Source organism: Trypanosoma melophagium (genome assembly GCF_022059095.1).
Source record: "Trypanosoma melophagium isolate St. Kilda chromosome Unknown ctg29segment0, whole genome shotgun sequence".
Classification (NCBI taxonomy): Eukaryota; Euglenozoa; class Kinetoplastea; order Trypanosomatida; family Trypanosomatidae; genus Trypanosoma; species Trypanosoma melophagium.
Genome location: NW_027125160.1, coordinates 363,841 through 381,920, shown reverse-complemented (window position 1 = coordinate 381,920; position 18,080 = coordinate 363,841). Strand labels below are relative to the sequence as shown.

General features: G+C 48.6%; 3 protein-coding genes across 7 annotated transcripts; all 3 read right to left on the bottom strand.

Annotated features, from left to right (window-relative positions):
* Positions 1 to 1,937: 1,937 nt before the first annotated feature.
* LSM04_005377 (Peptidase C2) lies at positions 1,938 to 7,371 on the bottom strand (the record flags this gene model as incomplete). The annotated part of the gene is made up of 2 exons (XM_067331856.1): positions 1,938 to 6,684; positions 7,049 to 7,371. The coding sequence occupies 2 exons, from the start codon at positions 7,369 to 7,371 to the stop codon at positions 1,938 to 1,940; spliced, it is 5,070 nt and encodes a 1,689-aa protein (XP_067190208.1).
* Positions 7,372 to 7,730: 359 nt separating this feature from the next.
* Positions 7,731 to 8,054, bottom strand: LSM04_008872 (uncharacterized protein; the record flags this gene model as incomplete). Its single annotated transcript, XM_067331855.1, has 1 exon — positions 7,731 to 8,054. One exon carries the CDS (start codon positions 8,052 to 8,054, stop codon positions 7,731 to 7,733), a length of 324 nt encoding a protein of 107 aa, XP_067190251.1.
* A 79-nt stretch (positions 8,055 to 8,133) lies between these two features.
* LSM04_000173 (uncharacterized protein) lies at positions 8,134 to 18,010 on the bottom strand (the record flags this gene model as incomplete). 5 transcript variants are annotated; one of them, XM_067331850.1, is made up of 2 exons in its annotated part: positions 8,134 to 8,550; positions 8,604 to 12,737. In XM_067331850.1, 2 exons carry the CDS (start codon positions 12,735 to 12,737, stop codon positions 8,134 to 8,136), a joined length of 4,551 nt encoding a protein of 1,516 aa, XP_067190131.1. The 5 variants fall into 5 exon arrangements, with proteins under 5 accessions (XP_067190131.1, XP_067190132.1, XP_067190135.1 ...); XM_067331851.1 differs by having other exon boundaries at positions 8,604 to 8,999; XM_067331852.1 differs by lacking the exon at positions 8,134 to 8,550 and adding an exon at positions 12,991 to 18,010 and having other exon boundaries at positions 8,586 to 12,919.
* Positions 18,011 to 18,080: the final 70 nt, after the last annotated feature.

The window sequence follows — 18,080 nt, the reverse complement described above, 5'->3', positions numbered from 1 at the left end:
TTTGTCAAAAAAGGAATTACTTGGCTGGGGTAAAATATGTAATATATATATTCCTAAACTCTGATGGTGCTATTTCTTCTTCTACTTAGTTGTTTTTATTTTTGTTTTAGTTTTTTGTTGTTGTACACTATGTTCCTGAAGGAAGCTTTGGTCTTCCTCTTCTTTCTTTTTGGTTGTATAGTTTGTTTTTGTGTTTTTTTTCTTTGCTTTCTTGGGTTCTCTTTTCTACTGCGGTTTTCATAATTCAAGAATAGAATGAGAAGAAAAAAAAGGAAGGTATTCTTTTAAGGAAGAAATGTAATTAAAAAAAAAACGAAATATAAAAATACCGTTAATTCGTGAGGGATGAAAAACATATTGCAAACCTCTAATCGCAAGCAAAATATTGACTTCTGTGAGTTTCTGTTTCGCACGTTCAAAACTCAGATGAAAAAAGAATGAGGACTATGAAGAGGTGGAAGTATTGTAAACCCCCTCCCCCCACACACACACTGACCGTGTTTTTCTAGCAAAGTTTTTTTTTTTGTTTTGCTCTACGCTATTCTTCTGATTTCTGCCATACCTTTTTTTTTTAACTTTCCCCCTTTTTTTTTTCTGACGAATCTCATACTTTTCTGTCATATATGAAGATAGGTGTTGCAAATAACTATGTAGATGGGTGTTTCTCACTTGAAATAATGGAAAAATTCTGAAGGCGATTCCTCCCCAAAAAATTTCTACTCAATTTTATTTTTGTTTTATATCTTAACAACCTGATGGTTTCCTGTATTTTCCTTTCTTTTTTTTCTTTTTACTTTACACAAAATGCAATTTTCCACACCCCTTTTTATTTTTGCATGTGTGTTCTCTGTTTGCGGGAGAAAGGAGGAAGAGCAAGAGGCCGTCCCCGATTGCGCACTAAGCTGGAATACTTGGAAGAGCTGTAAAATACGCACGTCCTCACATAGCTCACATCCTTTCACAGATAAATACATACAGAATTAAATAGAGTGAATGGGAGGGAAAAAAAAGGTATCAAATTGACATGGATATTTTGCACGAAAGTAATGAGTGAAAACTATGAAACGAAGATGGATGTAAGGTATTTATTTTTTCATCAACCCCAGTATTTTTTTTTCCTTTTACACATTCTTCATATCATGTTTTTCTGTAGCAGAACTTCTACGAACCATTGACAGAGAAAAATAAGATACAGGTCAAGACGGGCGCATATCAATACAGAATAATAATAATAATAATAATAATAATAATAATAATAATAATAATAAAAGAGAAAATTCAAATGATCGTAAGTTCTCCGTAATTAGAGAAACAAATAATAAATACAAAAACCTAAGAAAAAGTGAATGAGAAAACGAAATAAATCCCACCCTTTTTCCCAAGGAAGTATCTGCGAAAAAGAAAACCAAATACAAAAAAAAAAGGAATAAACAGAAAACATGGATGAAGAGACTAAAAGAAAAGATATTTCTACTTGTGGCATCACTGTATCAAAAAAAAAAAAAAACAGAGGAGTATCCAGGATCAGTTTAAAGATTTATTCTCTGAATACTTCGTTTATCGCTTCTCTTTAAGCCCATTCAGACAAATGTGTTAGATCAAGTTCACCCAACACATCTACAATACTGAGGAAATATGTAAGAAGTCACCCAAAACAACTGATTGAAAATAAAAGAATCGTGCCAGACTGCTTCAATATAGAAAAAACCTCAATGCTTCTTCCTTGTAATTTTTTTGTTATTTTTGTCTTTTTCTCCTCTCTACAAACATACTATTCTCACTTTAACCCTCCTAAATTAAAGGAAAAAAAAAGCAGATAAACAATACATGTGATGGGATGCGCTGAAGCATATAACCTACACCTAGGTTCTTTGAATCCTTTTTGTTTTTTTGTTTTTTCGTCCTTATTATCCCCCTTTTCCCTCCAATCTCCCAATCTACCTAAGTTTCGATGGTTTGCTATTCTTTGGTGGAACAGGCAACAACATACCCTGCGACTCACTTCGGCGATTCCGCAGCGATGCGGTGTCCCCGTTGCCGTTTTCTGACTTTTCTTTTCGGTTTGTTAAGGGGGCACTTCGTGGAACCTGCGGGATTGGCAGCACCGGCAACATTGTGTGCGTGCCCCCTGGTGGAAGTGGCACCAGTCTCGCCCCGGCCTTCTTAGGCGTATAAATAGTAAGAGTACAAGGGCAGTCGCCAGTGACAGGCTTGTTCGGGCAGCCCAATAGAATCGTGTAACGTCCAGCAGTAGGAAGCTGAAGGGCAAGGGAGTGTTCACGTGCGCTTGTTGCATCGCCCGTTGTTCCTAAACGGGTCATGCTCTCATCATAAAGCATCATTAAAACGTCATCCTCAGCGAGAACATCACCTTTTTTAATAGAAGCTAAATCAGTGACCTTAGTTTGAGAGAGCAATAAATGGGCGTCGCAGGGTTCTCTTACCACAAAATCAATCCGCTTTCCCTCACGACTACCTGGTTTTAGAACAACATCTACACCAGTGGTCACATGTGTAGTGTATAAAGGTCGTAGAGGCATTAAAGTTGCACCCGACAAACCAGGGTAGAGAGAAATACTGAACTTACCAAAACTCCCACGCTTTATAGTGTAGGGAACCACATAGCAAATGGAATTAGGAGGTACCTCCATTCTTGAACACACTTCTCGTGTATCCAACATAATTCCTTTCTGAATGAACTTATGAGTTGTATTTGTCAATAATCCACTTACAATCATTGCCGATGCATCATTTTGTAGCAAAGCCAATCCGGTTTGGTGGTAATGACCAACATTATCGGCATCATAGAATACAGGCGAGTGATGACGCAATTCTACCAGAATTGTCGCTGGGCGCGTTGTTTTGTTTTCAACCAAATAGATAGGATTATTGCGGAATGATGTAAATTTCGGATTACCTCCACAAGTATTTTTATCCCACTCCCCGATAGCAGTAAGACGATCGCCACAATTAATGTGGCACCGTTGCATGCTTGAGAAATTACGAAGGAATACAGGTATAGGTAAATACAAGAATTCACCTTGTGATGGTTCAAAACCACAAATTTCCCTTAATTTCTCGCTCCAGTTAGGATCATCCCGGTTGAGTGGACCATCGTACGTCACACCATCAAAATAACAGTTGTGCAACTTAATAACAACATCTGCAGGATCATTGGATTCCTTAACTGTCTCAATAACGTCGAAAACAGCGTAACTACATTGAGAGTGAATGCCATCCGGGACTTCCTTGTTAGACATAGCAGTAATAATATCACCCTTATAAAGATCAGACTCGATACCGCGCCAAAATTTAACTGACCTAAAATCGCCCATCTTTATTCCTTCTGCACGCTTGTCTTCAAATGGAATATGCGTCACAGGACGACCTGTTAAGTCACGGAGTGTCTCATGTGGTGTACACTGATCAAGTCTGGAATATCCACCAACAAATTTGGCATAGGCCTTTTCAAGAAGTAATGGATACCAAGAATGATGTGGCACCTGCGTAAATTTAGGTTCCATGTTTGCATCACAAGGCACACGATCATCAATATCGACTCGTACCGGATTACTGTTAGGGTCGAAAAACGTAAAAGAATAAGGTCCATTAACAGGATGTACCTTAGATTCAAATAAACGATGAATAAGAGGAGGGTGCAAACTCATTGCGGCTATAAACGGTGCCAAATAACCAAGTTCGCGAGGAGCTGAACACATATCGGATGGGTGGGTTTTTTCAGGTACAACAGCCTCACGAATACCTTCTGGATAAAGTTCACAAATACGTGGCCATTCTTCTGCAACATCTTTATTAGCTTCATGAAATTCTACATCTTGCCAACCAACAATGTTCAACGCAAGTTCACGAACACGATCCCTAATCTTATCTTCGATCTTGCGAATCGCATTATCATTCCTTGGTGATGACCGTAGCAACTTTCTGCGTTGTGCCTCCAACTCCCGTAAAACGGGATCTTTGTTCAACGGCAGTCGTTCTAACGGCACCCCCTCGGGAGCAGGATCAAGAAACGCACGTTCTTTGGCAAGAAGAAGTTTCGCCAGTTCATCTGCACGATCATTAAGCATATCATTTAGTTCTGCAATGTCCGAAGCATTCTTCTCAGGTTCTTTCATCAATCGTCGTCGTTTAAGTTCCATTTCATGAAACAAAGGATCATCAAGAGGAAGATCAGCAAGAGGAACACCTTGTGGCTCGGGATTAAGATAATCACGGTCTTTAGCAAGCATATCAGCAGCAATCTCATGCAGACGATTATTCATTGCATACTGATGATCCTTTATCGCTTCAGAGTTTTTATTGGGATTCTTTTTTAACCGCCGAAGATTATTCTCTAAATCACGAAACACCACATCCTCATCTATAGGAATTTCATTCAACGGAATACCTTCGGGTATTTCATCAAGAAATCCACGCTCTTCATTACGAAACTCATAAGCCACCGCATAAACGCGTTCAGCTATAGCATTCTGTAAATCAGCAGCTTTCGCAACTCGTTCTTCCAGAGGGACTTTATTCAACGATCTAAGTTGTGCCTCCATTTCATTAATAGCAGCATTATCATTCAAAGGAAGGCATTCCAGCGGCACACCACATGGAGCCTGATCAAGATAACATCGCTCATTCCGCAAAAGATCATTCGCCAGCTCGTGGGCACGGTCGTTCATGTCCTTTTCCAAACCAAGTATCTTCTGGGCATTCCTGCGTGGGTCCTCGTCCATCAGCCGCTTGCGCTCCTGCTCCATCGCAACAAACTTCGAGTCGTCATCCAGCGGCAGCTCACTCAGTGGCACACCCTCGGGGTTCTGGTCAAGGAACGCACGGTCAGCCAGCTTCTTCTCGCGTGCCAGCTCGTGAGCACGGTCGTTCATGTCCTCCTCCAAATCAGCAATCTTCTGGGCATTCCTGCGTGGGTCCTCTTCCATCAGCCGCTTGCGCTCCTGCTCCATCGCAACAAACTTCGAGTCGTCATCCAGCGGCAGCTCACTCAGTGGCACACCCTCGGGGTTCTGGTCAAGGAACGCACGGTCAGCCAGCTTCTTCTCGCGTGCCAGCTCGTGAGCACGGTCGTTCATGTCCTTTTCCAAGCCAAGTATCTTCTGGGCATTCCTGCGTGGGTCCTCGTCCATCAGCCGCTTGCGCTCCTGCTCCATCGCAACAAACTTCGAGTCGTCATCCAGCGGCAGCTCACTCAGTGGCACACCCTCGGGGTTCTGGTCAAGGAACGCACGGTCAGCCAGCTTCTTCTCGCGTGCCAGCTCGTGAGCACGGTCGTTCATGTCCTCCTCCAAATCAGCAATATTCTGGGCATTCCTGCGTGGGTCCTCGTCCATCAGCCGCTTGCGCTCTTGCTCCATCGCAACAAACTTCGAGTCATCATCCAGCGGCAGCTCACTCAGTGGCACACCCTCGGGGTTCTGGTCAAGGAACGCACGGTCAGCCAGCTTCTTCTCGCGTGCCAGCTCGTGAGCACGGTCGTTCATGTCCTTTTCCAAACCAAGTATCTTCTGGGCATTCCTGCGTGGGTCCTCGTCCATCAGCCGCTTGCGCTCCTGCTCCATCGCAACAAACTTCGAGTCATCATCCAGCGGCAGCTCACTCAGTGGCACACCCTCGGGGTTCTGGTCAAGGAACGCACGGTCAGCCAGCTTCTTCTCGCGTGCCAGCTCGTGAGCACGGTCGTTCATGTCCTTTTCCAAACCAAGTATCTTCTGGGCATTCCTGCGTGGGTCCTCGTCCATCAGCCGCTTGCGCTCCTGCTCCGTCGCAACAAACTTCGAGTCATCATCCAGCGGCAGCTCACTCAGTGGCACACCCTCGGGGTTCTGGTCAAGGAACGCACGGTCAGCCAGCTTCTTCTCGCGTGCCAGCTCGTGAGCACGGTCGTTCATGTCCTCCTCCAAATCAGCAATATTCTGGGCATTCCTGCGTGGGTCCTCGTCCATCAGCCGCTTGCGCTCTTGCTCCATCGCAACAAACTTCGAGTCATCATCCAGCGGCAGCTCACTCAGTGGCACACCCTCGGGGTTCTGGTCAAGGAACGCACGGTCAGCCAGCTTCTTCTCGCGTGCCAGCTCGTGAGCACGGTCGTTCATGTCCTTTTCCAAACCAAGTATCTTCTGGGCATTCCTGCGTGGGTCCTCGTCCATCAGCCGCTTGCGCTCTTGCTCCATCGCAACAAACTTCGAGTCGTCATCCAGCGGCAGCTCACTCAGTGGCACACCCTCGGGGTTCTGGTCAAGGAACGCACGGTCAGCCAGCTTCTTCTCGCGTGCCAGCTCGTGAGCACGGTCGTTCATGTCCTCCTCCAAATCAGCAATCTTCTGGGCATTCCTGCGTGGGTCCTCGTCCATCAGCCGCTTGCGCTCCTGCTCCATCGCAACAAACTTCGAGTCGTCATCCAGCGGCAGCTCACTCAGTGGCACACCCTCGGGGTTCTGGTCAAGGAACGCACGGTCAGCCAGCTTCTTCTCGCGTGCCAGCTCGTGAGCACGGTCGTTCATGTCCTTTTCCAAGCCAAGTATCTTCTGGGCATTCCTGCGTGGGTCCTCGTCCATCAGCCGCTTGCGCTCCTGCTCCATCGCAACAAACTTCGAGTCGTCATCCAGCGGCAGCTCACTCAGTGGCACACCCTCGGGTTTTTGTTCAGAAACGGTCAGCCAGCTTCTTCTCGCGTGCCAGCTCGTGAGCACGGTCGTTCATGTCCTTCTTTCCAAATCCAACTATCTTCTGGGCATTCCTGCGTGGGTCCTCGTCCATCACCCGCTTGCGCTCTTGCTCCATCGCAACAAACTTCGAGTCATCATCCAGCGGCAGCTCACTCAGTCCCGGGGTTCTGGTCAAGGAACGCACGGTCAGCCAGCTTCTTCTCGCGTGCCAGCTCGTGAGCACGGTCGTTCATGTCCTCCTCCAAATCAGCAATCTTCTGGGCATTCCTGCGTGGGTCCTCGTCCATCAGCCGCTTGCGCTCTTGCTCCATCGCAACAAACTTCGAGTCATCATCCAGCGGCAGCTCACTCAGTGGCACACCCTCGGGTCATCATCCAGCGGCAGCTCACTCAGTGGCACACCCTCGGGGTTCTGGTCAAGGAACGCACGGTCAGCCAGCTTCTTCTCGCGTGCCAGCTCGTGAGCACGGTCGTTCATTTCCTCCTCCAAATCAGCAATCTTCTGGGCATTCCTGCGTGGGTCCTCGTCCATCAGCCGCTTGCGCTCTTGCTCCATCGCAACAAACTTCGAGTCATCATCCAGCGGCAGCTCACTCAGTGGCACACCCTCGGGGTTCTGGTCAAGGAACGCACGGTCAGCCAGCTTCTTCTCGCGTGCCAGCTCGTGAGCACGGTCGTTCATGTCCTTCTTCCAAACCAGAGTATCTTCTGGGCATTCCTGCGTGGGTCCTCGTCCATCAGCCGCTTGCGCTCTTGCTCCATCGCAACAAACTTCGAGTCGTCATCCAGCGGCAGCTCACTCAGTGGCACACCCTCAGGGTTCTGGTCAAGAACGCACGGTCAGCCAGCTTCCTCGCGTGCCAGCTCGTGAGCACGGTCGTTCATTTCCTTTTCCAAATCATGCATTTTTTTGGGCATTCCTGCGTGGGTCCTCGTCCATCGCCGCTTGCGCTCCTGCTCCATCGCAACAACTTTGAGTCGTCATCCAGCGGCAGCTCACCCAGTGGCACACCCTCGGGGTTCTGGTCAAGGAACGCACGGTCAGCCAGCTTCTTCTCGCGTGCCAGCTCGTGAGCACGGTCGTTCATGTCCTTTTCCAAGTATCTTCTGGGCATTCCTGCGTGGGTCCTCGTCCATCAGCCGCTTGCGCTCTTGCTCCATCGCAACAAACTTCGAGTCGTCATCCAGCGGCAGCTCACTCAGTGGCACACCCTCGGGGTTCTGGTCAAGGAACGCACGGTCAGCCAGCTTCTTCTCGCGTGCCAGCTCGTGAGCACGGTCGTTCATGTCCTTTTCCAAACCAAGTATCTTCTGGGCATTCCTGCGTGGGTCCTCGTCCATCAGCCGCTTGCGCTCTTGCTCCATCGCAACAAACTTCGAGTCATCATCCAGCGGCAGCTCACTCAGTGGCACACCCTCGGGGTTCTGGTCAAGGAACGCACGGTCAGCCAGCTTCTTCTCGCGTGCCAGCTCGTGAGCACGGTCGTTCATGTCCTTTTCCAAACCAAGTAATCTTCTGGGCATTCCTGCGTGGGTCCTCGTCCATCAGCCGCTTGCGCTCTTGCTCCATCGCAACAAACTTCGAGTCATCATCCAGCGGCAGCTCACTCAGTGGCACACCCTCGGGGTTCTGGTCAAGGAACGCACGGTCAGCCAGCTTCTTCTCGCGTGCCAGCTCGTGAGCACGGTCGTTCATGTCCTCCTCCAAATCAGCAATCTTCTGGGCATTCCTGCGTGGGTCCTCGTCCATCAGCCGCTTGCGCTCCTGCTCCATCGCAACAAACTTCGAGTCATCATCCAGCGGCAGCTCACTCAGTGGCACACCCTCGGGGTTCTGGTCAAGGAACGCACGGTCAGCCAGCTTCTTCTCGCGTGCCAGCTCGTGAGCACGGTCGTTCATGTCCTTCTCCAAACCAGCAGTATCTTCTGGGCATTCCTGCGTGGGTCCTCGTCCATCAGCCGCTTGCGCTCCTGCTCCATCGCAACAAACTTCGAGTCATCATCCAGCGGCAGCTCACTCAGTGGCACACCCTCGGGGTTCTGGTCAAGGAACGCACGGTCAGCCAGCTTCTTCTCGCGTGCCAGCTCGTGAGCACGGTCGTTCATGTCCTTTTCCAAACCAAGTATCTTCTGGGCATTCCTGCGTGGGTCCTCGTCCATCAGCCGCTTGCGCTCCTGCTCCGTCGCAACAAACTTCGAGTCATCATCCAGCGGCAGCTCACTCAGTGGCACACCCTCGGGGTTCTGGTCAAGGAACGCACGGTCAGCCAGCTTCTTCTCGCGTGCCAGCTCGTGAGCACGGTCGTTCATGTCCTTTTCCAAACCAAGTATCTTCTGGGCATTCCTGCGTGGGTCCTCGTCCATCAGCCGCTTGCGCTCCTGCTCCGTCGCAACAAACTTCGAGTCATCATCCAGCGGCAGCTCACTCAGTGGCACACCCTCGGGGTTCTGGTCAAGGAACGCACGGTCAGCCAGCTTCTTCTCGCGTGCCAGCTCGTGAGCACGGTCGTTCATGCCCTTTTCCAAACCAAGTATCTTCTGGGCATTCCTGCGTGGGTCCTCGTCCATCAGCCGCTTGCGCTCCTGCTCCATCGCAACAAACTTCGAGTCGTCATCCAGCGGCAGCCCACTCAGTGGCACACCCTCGGGGTTCTGGTCAAGGAACGCACGGTCAGCCAGCTTCTTCTCGCGTGCCAGCTCGTGAGCACGGTCGTTCATGTCCTTTTCCAAACCAAGTATCTTCTGGGCATTCCTGCGTGGGTCCTCGTCCATCAGCCGCTTGCGCTCCTGCTCCGTCGCAAAAAACTTCGAGTCATCATCCAGCGGCAGCTCACTCAGTGGCACACCCTCGGGGTTCTGGTCAAGGAACGCACGGTCAGCCAGCTTCTTCTCGCGTGCCAGCTCGTGAGCACGGTCGTTCATGTCCTTTTCCAAACCAAGTATCTTCTGGGCATTCCTGCGTGGGTCCTCGTCCATCAGCCGCTTGCGCTCCTGCTCCGTCGCAACAAACTTCGAGTCGTCATCCAGCGGCAGCTCACTCAGTGGCACACCCTCGGGGTTCTGGTCAAGGAACGCACGGTCAGCCAGCTTCTTCTCGCGTGCCAGCTCGTGAGCACGGTCGTTCATGTCCTTTTCCAAACCAAGTATCTTCTGGGCATTCCTGCGTGGGTCCTCGTCCATCAGCCGCTTGCGCTCCTGCTCCGTCGCAACAAACTTCGAGTCATCATCCAGCGGCAGCTCACTCAGTGGCACACCCTCGGGGTTCTGGTCAAGGAACGCACGGTCAGCCAGCTTCTTCTCGCGTGCCAGCTCGTGAGCACGGTCGTTCATTTCCTCCTCCAAATCAGCAATCTTCTGGGCATGCCTGCGTGGGTCCTCGTCCATCAGCCGCTTGCGCTCCTGCTCCGTCGCAACAAACTTCGAGTCATCATCCAGCGGCAGCTCACTCAGTGGCACACCCTCGGGGTTCTGGTCAAGGAACGCACGGTCAGCCAGCTTCTTCTCGCGTGCCAGCTCGTGAGCACGGTCGTTCATGTCCTTTTCCAAACCAAGTATCTTCTGGGCATTCCTGCGTGGGTCCTCGTCCATCAGCCGCTTGCGCTCCTGCTCCGTCGCAACAAACTTCGAGTCATCATCCAGCGGCAGCTCACTCAGTGGCACACCCTCGGGGTTCTGGTCAAGGAACGCACGGTCAGCCAGCTTCTTCTCGCGTGCCAGCTCGTGAGCACGGTCGTTCATGTCCTTTTCCAAACCAAGTATCTTCTGGGCATTCCTGCGTGGGTCCTCGTCCATCAGCCGCTTGCGCTCTTGCTCCGTCGCAACAAACTTCGAGTCATCATCCAGCGGCAGCTCACTCAGTGGCACACCCTCGGGGTTCTGGTCAAGGAACGCACGGTCAGCCAGCTTCTTCTCGCGTGCCAGCTCGTGAGCACGGTCGTTCATGTCCTTTTCCAAACCAAGTATCTTCTGGGCATTCCTGCGTGGGTCCTCGTCCATCAGCCGCTTGCGCTCCTGCTCCGTCGCAACAAACTTCGAGTCGTCATCCAGCGGCAGCTCACTCAGTGGCACACCCTCGGGGTTCTGGTCAAGGAACGCACGGTCAGCCAGCTTCTTCTCGCGTGCCAGCTCGTGAGCACGGTCGTTCATGTCCTTTTCCAAACCAAGTATCTTCTGGGCATTCCTGCGTGGGTCCTCGTCCATCAGCCGCTTGCGCTCTTGCTCCATCGCAACAAACTTCGAGTCGTCATCCAGCGGCAGCTCACTCAGTGGCACACCCTCGGGGTTCTGGTCAAGGAACGCACGGTCAGCCAGCTTCTTCTCGCGTGCCAGCTCGTGAGCACGGTCGTTCATGTCCTTTTCCAAACCAAGTATCTTCTGGGCATTCCTGCGTGGGTCCTCGTCCATCAGCCGCTTGCGCTCCTGCTCCGTCGCAACAAACTTCGAGTCGTCATCCAGCGGCAGCTCACTCAGTGGCACACCCTCGGGGTTCTGGTCAAGGAACGCACGGTCAGCCAGCTTCTTCTCGCGTGCCAGCTCGTGAGCACGGTCGTTCATGTCCTTTTCCAAACCAAGTATCTTCTGGGCATTCCTGCGTGGGTCCTCGTCCATCAGCCGCTTGCGCTCTTGCTCCATCGCAACAAACTTCGAGTCGTCATCCAGCGGCAGCTCACTCAGTGGCACACCCTCGGGGTTCTGATCAAGGAATGCGTATTTTTCTTTTAGTTTACTGGCAGCTATGTTGCGCACGATGTCATTAAGCGACCGTTCAGCTGAGGCAATCATGTCCGCTGTATGCGGGCCACTTCTGAGACTTCTTAGCTCTTTTTCTTTTTGAAGGAATTGAGGGTTTTCGTCAAGAGAGAGTTCTGACAGTGGTATGTTGTAGGGATTCTTATCAAGAAACTGCCTTTGCTCCTCTTTCCTAATGTTGTCTAGTTCTCGAACGCGCTTCTGTAGGGCTTCTTCTACTGCTTTGATAAGATGTTCATTTTTTTCGGGATCTTCGGAAAGTAGCTGGAAGAGTTTTGCTTCCAATTCTTGAAAAGGAAGGTCCATATCTAGCGAAAGATCTTCCACAGGAAGGGTTGTATCATCATCGTTTACATAGCGCTCTCGTGATTTTGCTTTATATGCGATAGCTAATTCTCTTACTCGGTCATTTAGCTTTTCCTCGATTGCGGAAATTTTCTTGGGATCAACATTATCTCTTGCTAACATTGTACCACGCTTTACCTCCAGTTCTTGAAAGCAAGGATCCGTATCAAGTGGTAAAAGATTTAAAGGAACTGCTTCAGGTGACGAATTCAGATACCCACGGTCTTGGCGAATTGCTTCTTTAGCTAATTCCACTGCACGGTCATTCAGTAACTTTTCAACTTTTTTAATTTCGGATTGATTTTTCTGCGGACTGTGCCCTAAACGAGCACGCTGCACTTCAAGTGAACAAAACGTATTATCGTCATCCAATGGTAACGTCTGTACGTCTATGTTCATGGGACGAGGATTAAGATAGTGAGGTCGTTCCGCTACGTTAAGAGCCTTAGCTTTGGCGTGTGCCAAGGAATTCAAAGAAGCTTTCATCGTTTCTACCTCTTTAGGGTCTCCATTTGGATCTCTCAACGCTTTTCGGAGATCTTGCTCCAACATCATGAAATCCTTATCATTATTAAGTGGAAGGTCTTCAAGTAAACGTCCTTCCGGTTCAGGATCAAGATAAGAAGTACGGCTCTTTGCCAATTCTTCAGCCGCAATCCTCCTTACAAGACCCCTTAGATCATCTTCAAGATCGGCAATAGCTCGTTCATTTCTGCCACGATTCTTCCTCAGTTCACGAAGATCGGCCTCTTTGGCAAGAAATTCCTTATTCGCGTCAAGAGGAAGCTCTGCAAGTGGAATACCTAATGGGGCAGGGTCAAGGAAAGCGCGCTCATCGGCTAACATCTTTGCTGCGAGTTCAAGAGCCCTCTCATTCATTGCATCCTCTAGATTGCTAATGGCGGTGGCATTCTTGACAGGATCTTCGCGAAGAAGAAGCCTCTGAATCTCCATATCACGGAACAATTCATCACTGTCAATCGGAACGTCAGCAATGGGAATACCATTGGGCTTAGGATCGAGGAATTTCTTTCGCTCAGAGTTCTTCAAATCAATCGCAAGTTCATTGGCACGGACATTAAGATCATCCTCCAAATCACGGATAGCCTTTGCATTGCGTGAAGGGTTCTTTTTAACTGTGCACGTTTCGCCTCTAGGGCTTGGAAGGAGCTATCAGTATCAAGAGGCAAAAGATGCAATGGAACACCCTCCGGGGCCGGATCTAAGTACGCACGATCATCCGACAAATGTTTCTGTGCTAGCTCCTCCGCACGTGCATTTAATGCTGCTTCAACATCCGAAAGGGCCGCAGCATGACGCTTCGGGTCACGCTTCATCTGCTGCCGCCTAGCCTCAAGCTCACGGAACTTTTCATCGGCGTCTAGTGGCAAGTCCTCGAGCGGAATACCCTTTAGTAAAGGAGGCAAATAATCAGGCCGCTCACTCGCATTAAGTGCACGGGCCATTTCGTGGGCGGCCTCATTCATCTCGTCTTCCAGAGCCTTGATCTTCTTTGGGTCACCGCCATTACGCACCATCTGGCGTCGCTTTGTGTCCATCGCAACGAACGGTTTGTCGTCATCCAGTGGCAAACTTCTTACCAAGCGACCTTCAGGCTCGGGGTCAAGAAACTTCCGGTCCAGTGCAGCCTTCTCACGAGCAAGGTCGTACACCATTTGAGCTAGCTTCTCCTCCGCAGACTTGATTGCTGCAGCGTTTCGCCTCGGATCCTTTTTCAACTCACGCAGTTCGGCCTCCGTATTCATAAATTCATCATTATAATCTAAGCCGAGTTCATCCAAGGGGAAACCCAAGGGTTCGGGATCAAGGAACCCCCGCTCATTCTTCAACCTCATCTTTGCCAGCTCCTCTGCACGCTCGTTCAGTTGGTCTTCCAATTTCTTGATGGGACCTGCATTTGCTCTCGGATCGTCTTTGCGGAGTCGCAGACGCTCAACTTCCATTGAATGGAAAGGCTCGTCCGTGTCGAGCGGAAGTTCACTGACAGGCACACCTGCAGGTTGTGGATCAAGGAACATTTCACGTTCAGCATCCTTTAGTGACCTCGCAAGCTCGTGCGCCCGATCGTATAACTTATCTTCAAGTGAGGCAATTTCGTTTATGTCTTTTCGTGGTTTACGGTTCAATGCACGTAGCTCATCCTCCATCTGGCTGAACGGCTCATCTTCATTTAGTGGAAGGAGATCAAGTGGAACACCTTCTGGTTCGGGATCGAGGTACGTGCGCTCTTTGTCATGCATTTGCTTTGCGATTTCATGTGCGCGTCTATTCATGTCATCCTCAAGCTCGCTTATTCTGCTTGCATTAGCAACGGCATTCGCCTTGAGCTTCATACGCTCTTTCACCATTTCGGCGAAGGCAGTATCCTTCATGAGAGGTATATCTGCAATAGGAATGCCCTCAGGTTCTGGGTCGAGGAAGTTGAAGTCTGGATCGCTTGCTTTAATTCCTGTGGAAGCACTTACGATCCGTGATATACGTTCCGCAGCTCGGGTGGATGCTCGTTGCGACAGATCTCCTGAAAGTTGAGGTCTATATCCTGCAAAATTCTCTAATGAATACTCGTATTCTAAGTCTTTAAAATCTGGAGCATCAGCTGGTGGTTCAGTTATACGTACATGTGCTTCTTCCATACCTACTATTTCCACACGTGCAGGCACGGGACCAGTTGCACGTGGACAAGTGATAGAAATAGCGTATTGCCCAGCATGCGTAATATGGTGAACGATTCCAGTTTCTCGGAAGTTTGTTGCAGATGCAACACCACTTAGTCGTTTATTATTAGCGTCATACAAGTACATGCCAAGATAATCTTCAGTCATCGCATCTGAGCAGTTAGGAGCGCGATACGGTTTTTCTTGTCGTAAGAGAATATGAACGTCCGTAGGAGTATCTACAATAAAATCTACACGTTCTCTTCCGTTGTTTTGTAAAGTAACGTGCGCAATTGCAGGCAAATGCCTTGCAACATTTACTTTAAGTCGTTCAATGCTTAAGTTTGTGAAGTCAGTTGAATTTGTACACCAATACGATAAAAGAAATCTACTTTGTTCATGAAACATAGCACTTGGTACAAGATATCCAAAAAACCTTGGAGGAAGTACAATACTACTTGATACTTCACGGGAATCCATATATAGTCCTTTAATTATCATGCGGTGATTGTTCGCAGTTACCAAATACGTTGGTATTGTGGTGTTATCCACATTTTGAGAAAGAACTAAACCACACTGAATATAGTTTAGCTCGCGGTCATGAAGATGATGCAGCATGTGTCGCTGATCGGGTTGACAAATCATAGTCATTATTTGCAGTGGTTCATCGGAGTTATTTCTCACAACATAGAGTGGATTCTCACGCCATGTCACGAGGGTTGGGTTTCCACCATTAGTACCCTCACCCCATTCACTGTTGAAGTGCCAACTTGGCTGTACCAAACCACGAATTAAGACCTTTACGATATTACTAAAGGCATCACAGAATGCTTCCACGGGCATGTAAAATACACCGCGTTCTTCCGGAAGAAGAGTCGAGCGTAATTCCGGAGTCCAACGGTTATCCTCCTTATTCATAGGTCCCGTATATACAGCTTCTACAAAAGGATTATGTAACTTAACAAGTAACTCTGAAATTAAGGGTTTGGTTTTATTAACAGTTGATACAATGCCAAGAATTGCGTACCCCTGATTTTCATGTAATCCAATATGGTCTCCAAGACCTGTCCGCGTAAGTGCCCCATAGGCACAATTTTTGACGTCGTTGTTTAGTTCAACCCAAAAATCTGGTTCGTCAATGTCGTACATGGCAGACTTCGCAAGCTTCACATCAGTTGGAATACTCACCACTGGTTGACCGGTGAAGTCATGATACACCTCCTGCAGTGTGCAGCCTTCAATATTTTGGTACAATGTGTAGAACTTGGCGTACGCCTTTTCTAGTAACAGAGGCCACCAGTGGCATGTAGGCGAGCGGCAGAACAACGTCTGTCCCTCCATCAGGGGAATTCGATCATCAATCTCCACCTTCACCCATTGTCCATAACGGTGAAAGCGGAAGGTGTAGCGACCGTCCTTTCGAACGGCCTTCGTCACAAACACATTGCGAATCACCTCAGGGTGGTGATCTACAACAGTTGCGAAGGCGGTGAGACAGCAGCACTCAAAATGTTCACCCTGTTCAAACTGGTCTCGGCTGAGTACGTCGGGTAGTAATGGCTGTGTCTTACCCTCAGGATACAAGTCACCAATGTGGATCCACGGATCATTTGTAACGAACTTGTTGTCAACCATGAATCGTTTGTCTTCAAATGGAATTGTGCTGTCAGGCACCTCCGTTATATTTGCAGGAGGGATATTGATGGGAATATAATCAATTGGATTTGTTTTGTCTGTTACATCATCTCCTTCGTCAATTATATCCTCATCATCAAACATACCTGCATCCTCTGGTGGATCTACTGCTCGACTTTTAGCTGTTTTACTTGCAACGATTGTAATTTTTGCAGGAACAGATCCTTTGCCACGTGGGCATGTTACAGATATAGCATAACGCCCGCTTCGTGGAAGATGGTACAGTATACCAGTCTCACGGAAGTTAGTGGCGGCATGTACTCCGCCAATCTTACGATCTGTATCATCGTACAGATACATACCCATATAATCCTGTGCCATAGCATCTCCTCCCGTTTTAGGACTTACAAAATGCTTTAACTGATGCATCAGCACATGGACATCTGTAGCTTCTTCAACATAAAAATCTACTCGGTCTTTCGTGCGTACCTGAAGTTCTATTTGTTTTACTGTTGGATTTTGCCAATCCATTTCAGGAATAGACACCTTCTCAAAATGAAATTTACTGTAGTCATGCTGTTTCATTCGGTAAAGAGCAATTGTAAATTTAGCCTCTGCCCCTTTCATCATGCAGGAGGGAACGAAGTAACAAAGCGAACCTGGGGGTATTGTAACAGCATTGGCAACTTCACGAGAGTTGAGGAAAAGACTCTTGTGAATCGTCCTATGATTGTTTCCCGTTACAAAATATGTCACAATGGGTCTAGCATAAGAATACTGAACTACGATCAGCCCGCACTGTTTGTATTTCAGATCTTCATCCTGCTGAGTCCATTTATGCCGCTGGTCCTCTTGTTTAATCATAGCAACAAGATGAACAGGCTCTGTACCAGTGTTCCTGACGTAATACAGGGGATTCTTACGCCAGGTGACACTGGTGGGATTGCCACCTGCAGTTTCACCTTTCCATTCATCGTCAAAATAAGTCGCATCCGCTTCGAGAGGGGAAATATAACAGAGCTGCATGGAGTTGACGATCTTTAGGAACATATTCAAGGGAAGAAATATGGAACGCTCATCATCCACGTTGTACTTGGCTCGCAGCTTTGGGGTCCACTGCGCATCCTTGTTGTTTAACGGTCCCTTGTAAAGAAACTCCTCATCCTCAAAGGGATTATGGAGATGGACAACAATATCTTGCACAGAAGATGTCCCAGTGAGAGAAAACACCTCGAGAAGGCCGTACTGTTGCTCGCGCTGTAATCCCATGCCCTCCAACTCCATATCCCTTGTCAGGACAGAGGCAGCAAACTGACCAGATTGAATCTTCTGTGCCAATTCAAGCCAGTAATGTCCCTCTGTCACTTCAGCTCCGGCAGCCTTGGCAAGCTTGGCATCCATGGGAATGTTCAATACAGGTTTGCCAGTCAGATCATAATACGCCTCCTGTAGTGTGCATCCCTCAAGACTCTCGTAACCAGTGTAAAACTTTGCGTACGCCTTCTCAAGAAGTAAAGGCCACCAGTGCTCCGTAGGGGAGCGGATATAAAGCACTTCATCGTCATCTAGTGGAATGTAGTCGTCAATTTCTACTTTCACCCACTCTTTACCACGAAAGAACTGAAAAGTGTAGCGCCCATCTCGACGCACATTCTTGGAGACGAAGCAGTTCCGGATAACGTCGGGGAAACGTACCAGAGTTGACAGGGCTGTGAGCATAAAGCACTCATAGTGGTTACCCTGGCCAAACTGCTCACGTGAGAACTCAGAAGGAAGAAGAGGTTGGTTCCAACCATTTGGGTAAAGTTCACCAATACGGATCCATTGGCTCGAGATATTCTTGTTTTTTTCCATAAATACGGTGTCATTGAACACTTTGTTGCTATCTGCTATTTCTTCAGAGCTCTGAACAGTCATTTTTTCTATTTTTGTTGTTGTTGGTAGGGTTACTATCTAGGAAACAATGGCTAGCGCTGATGACTAAATT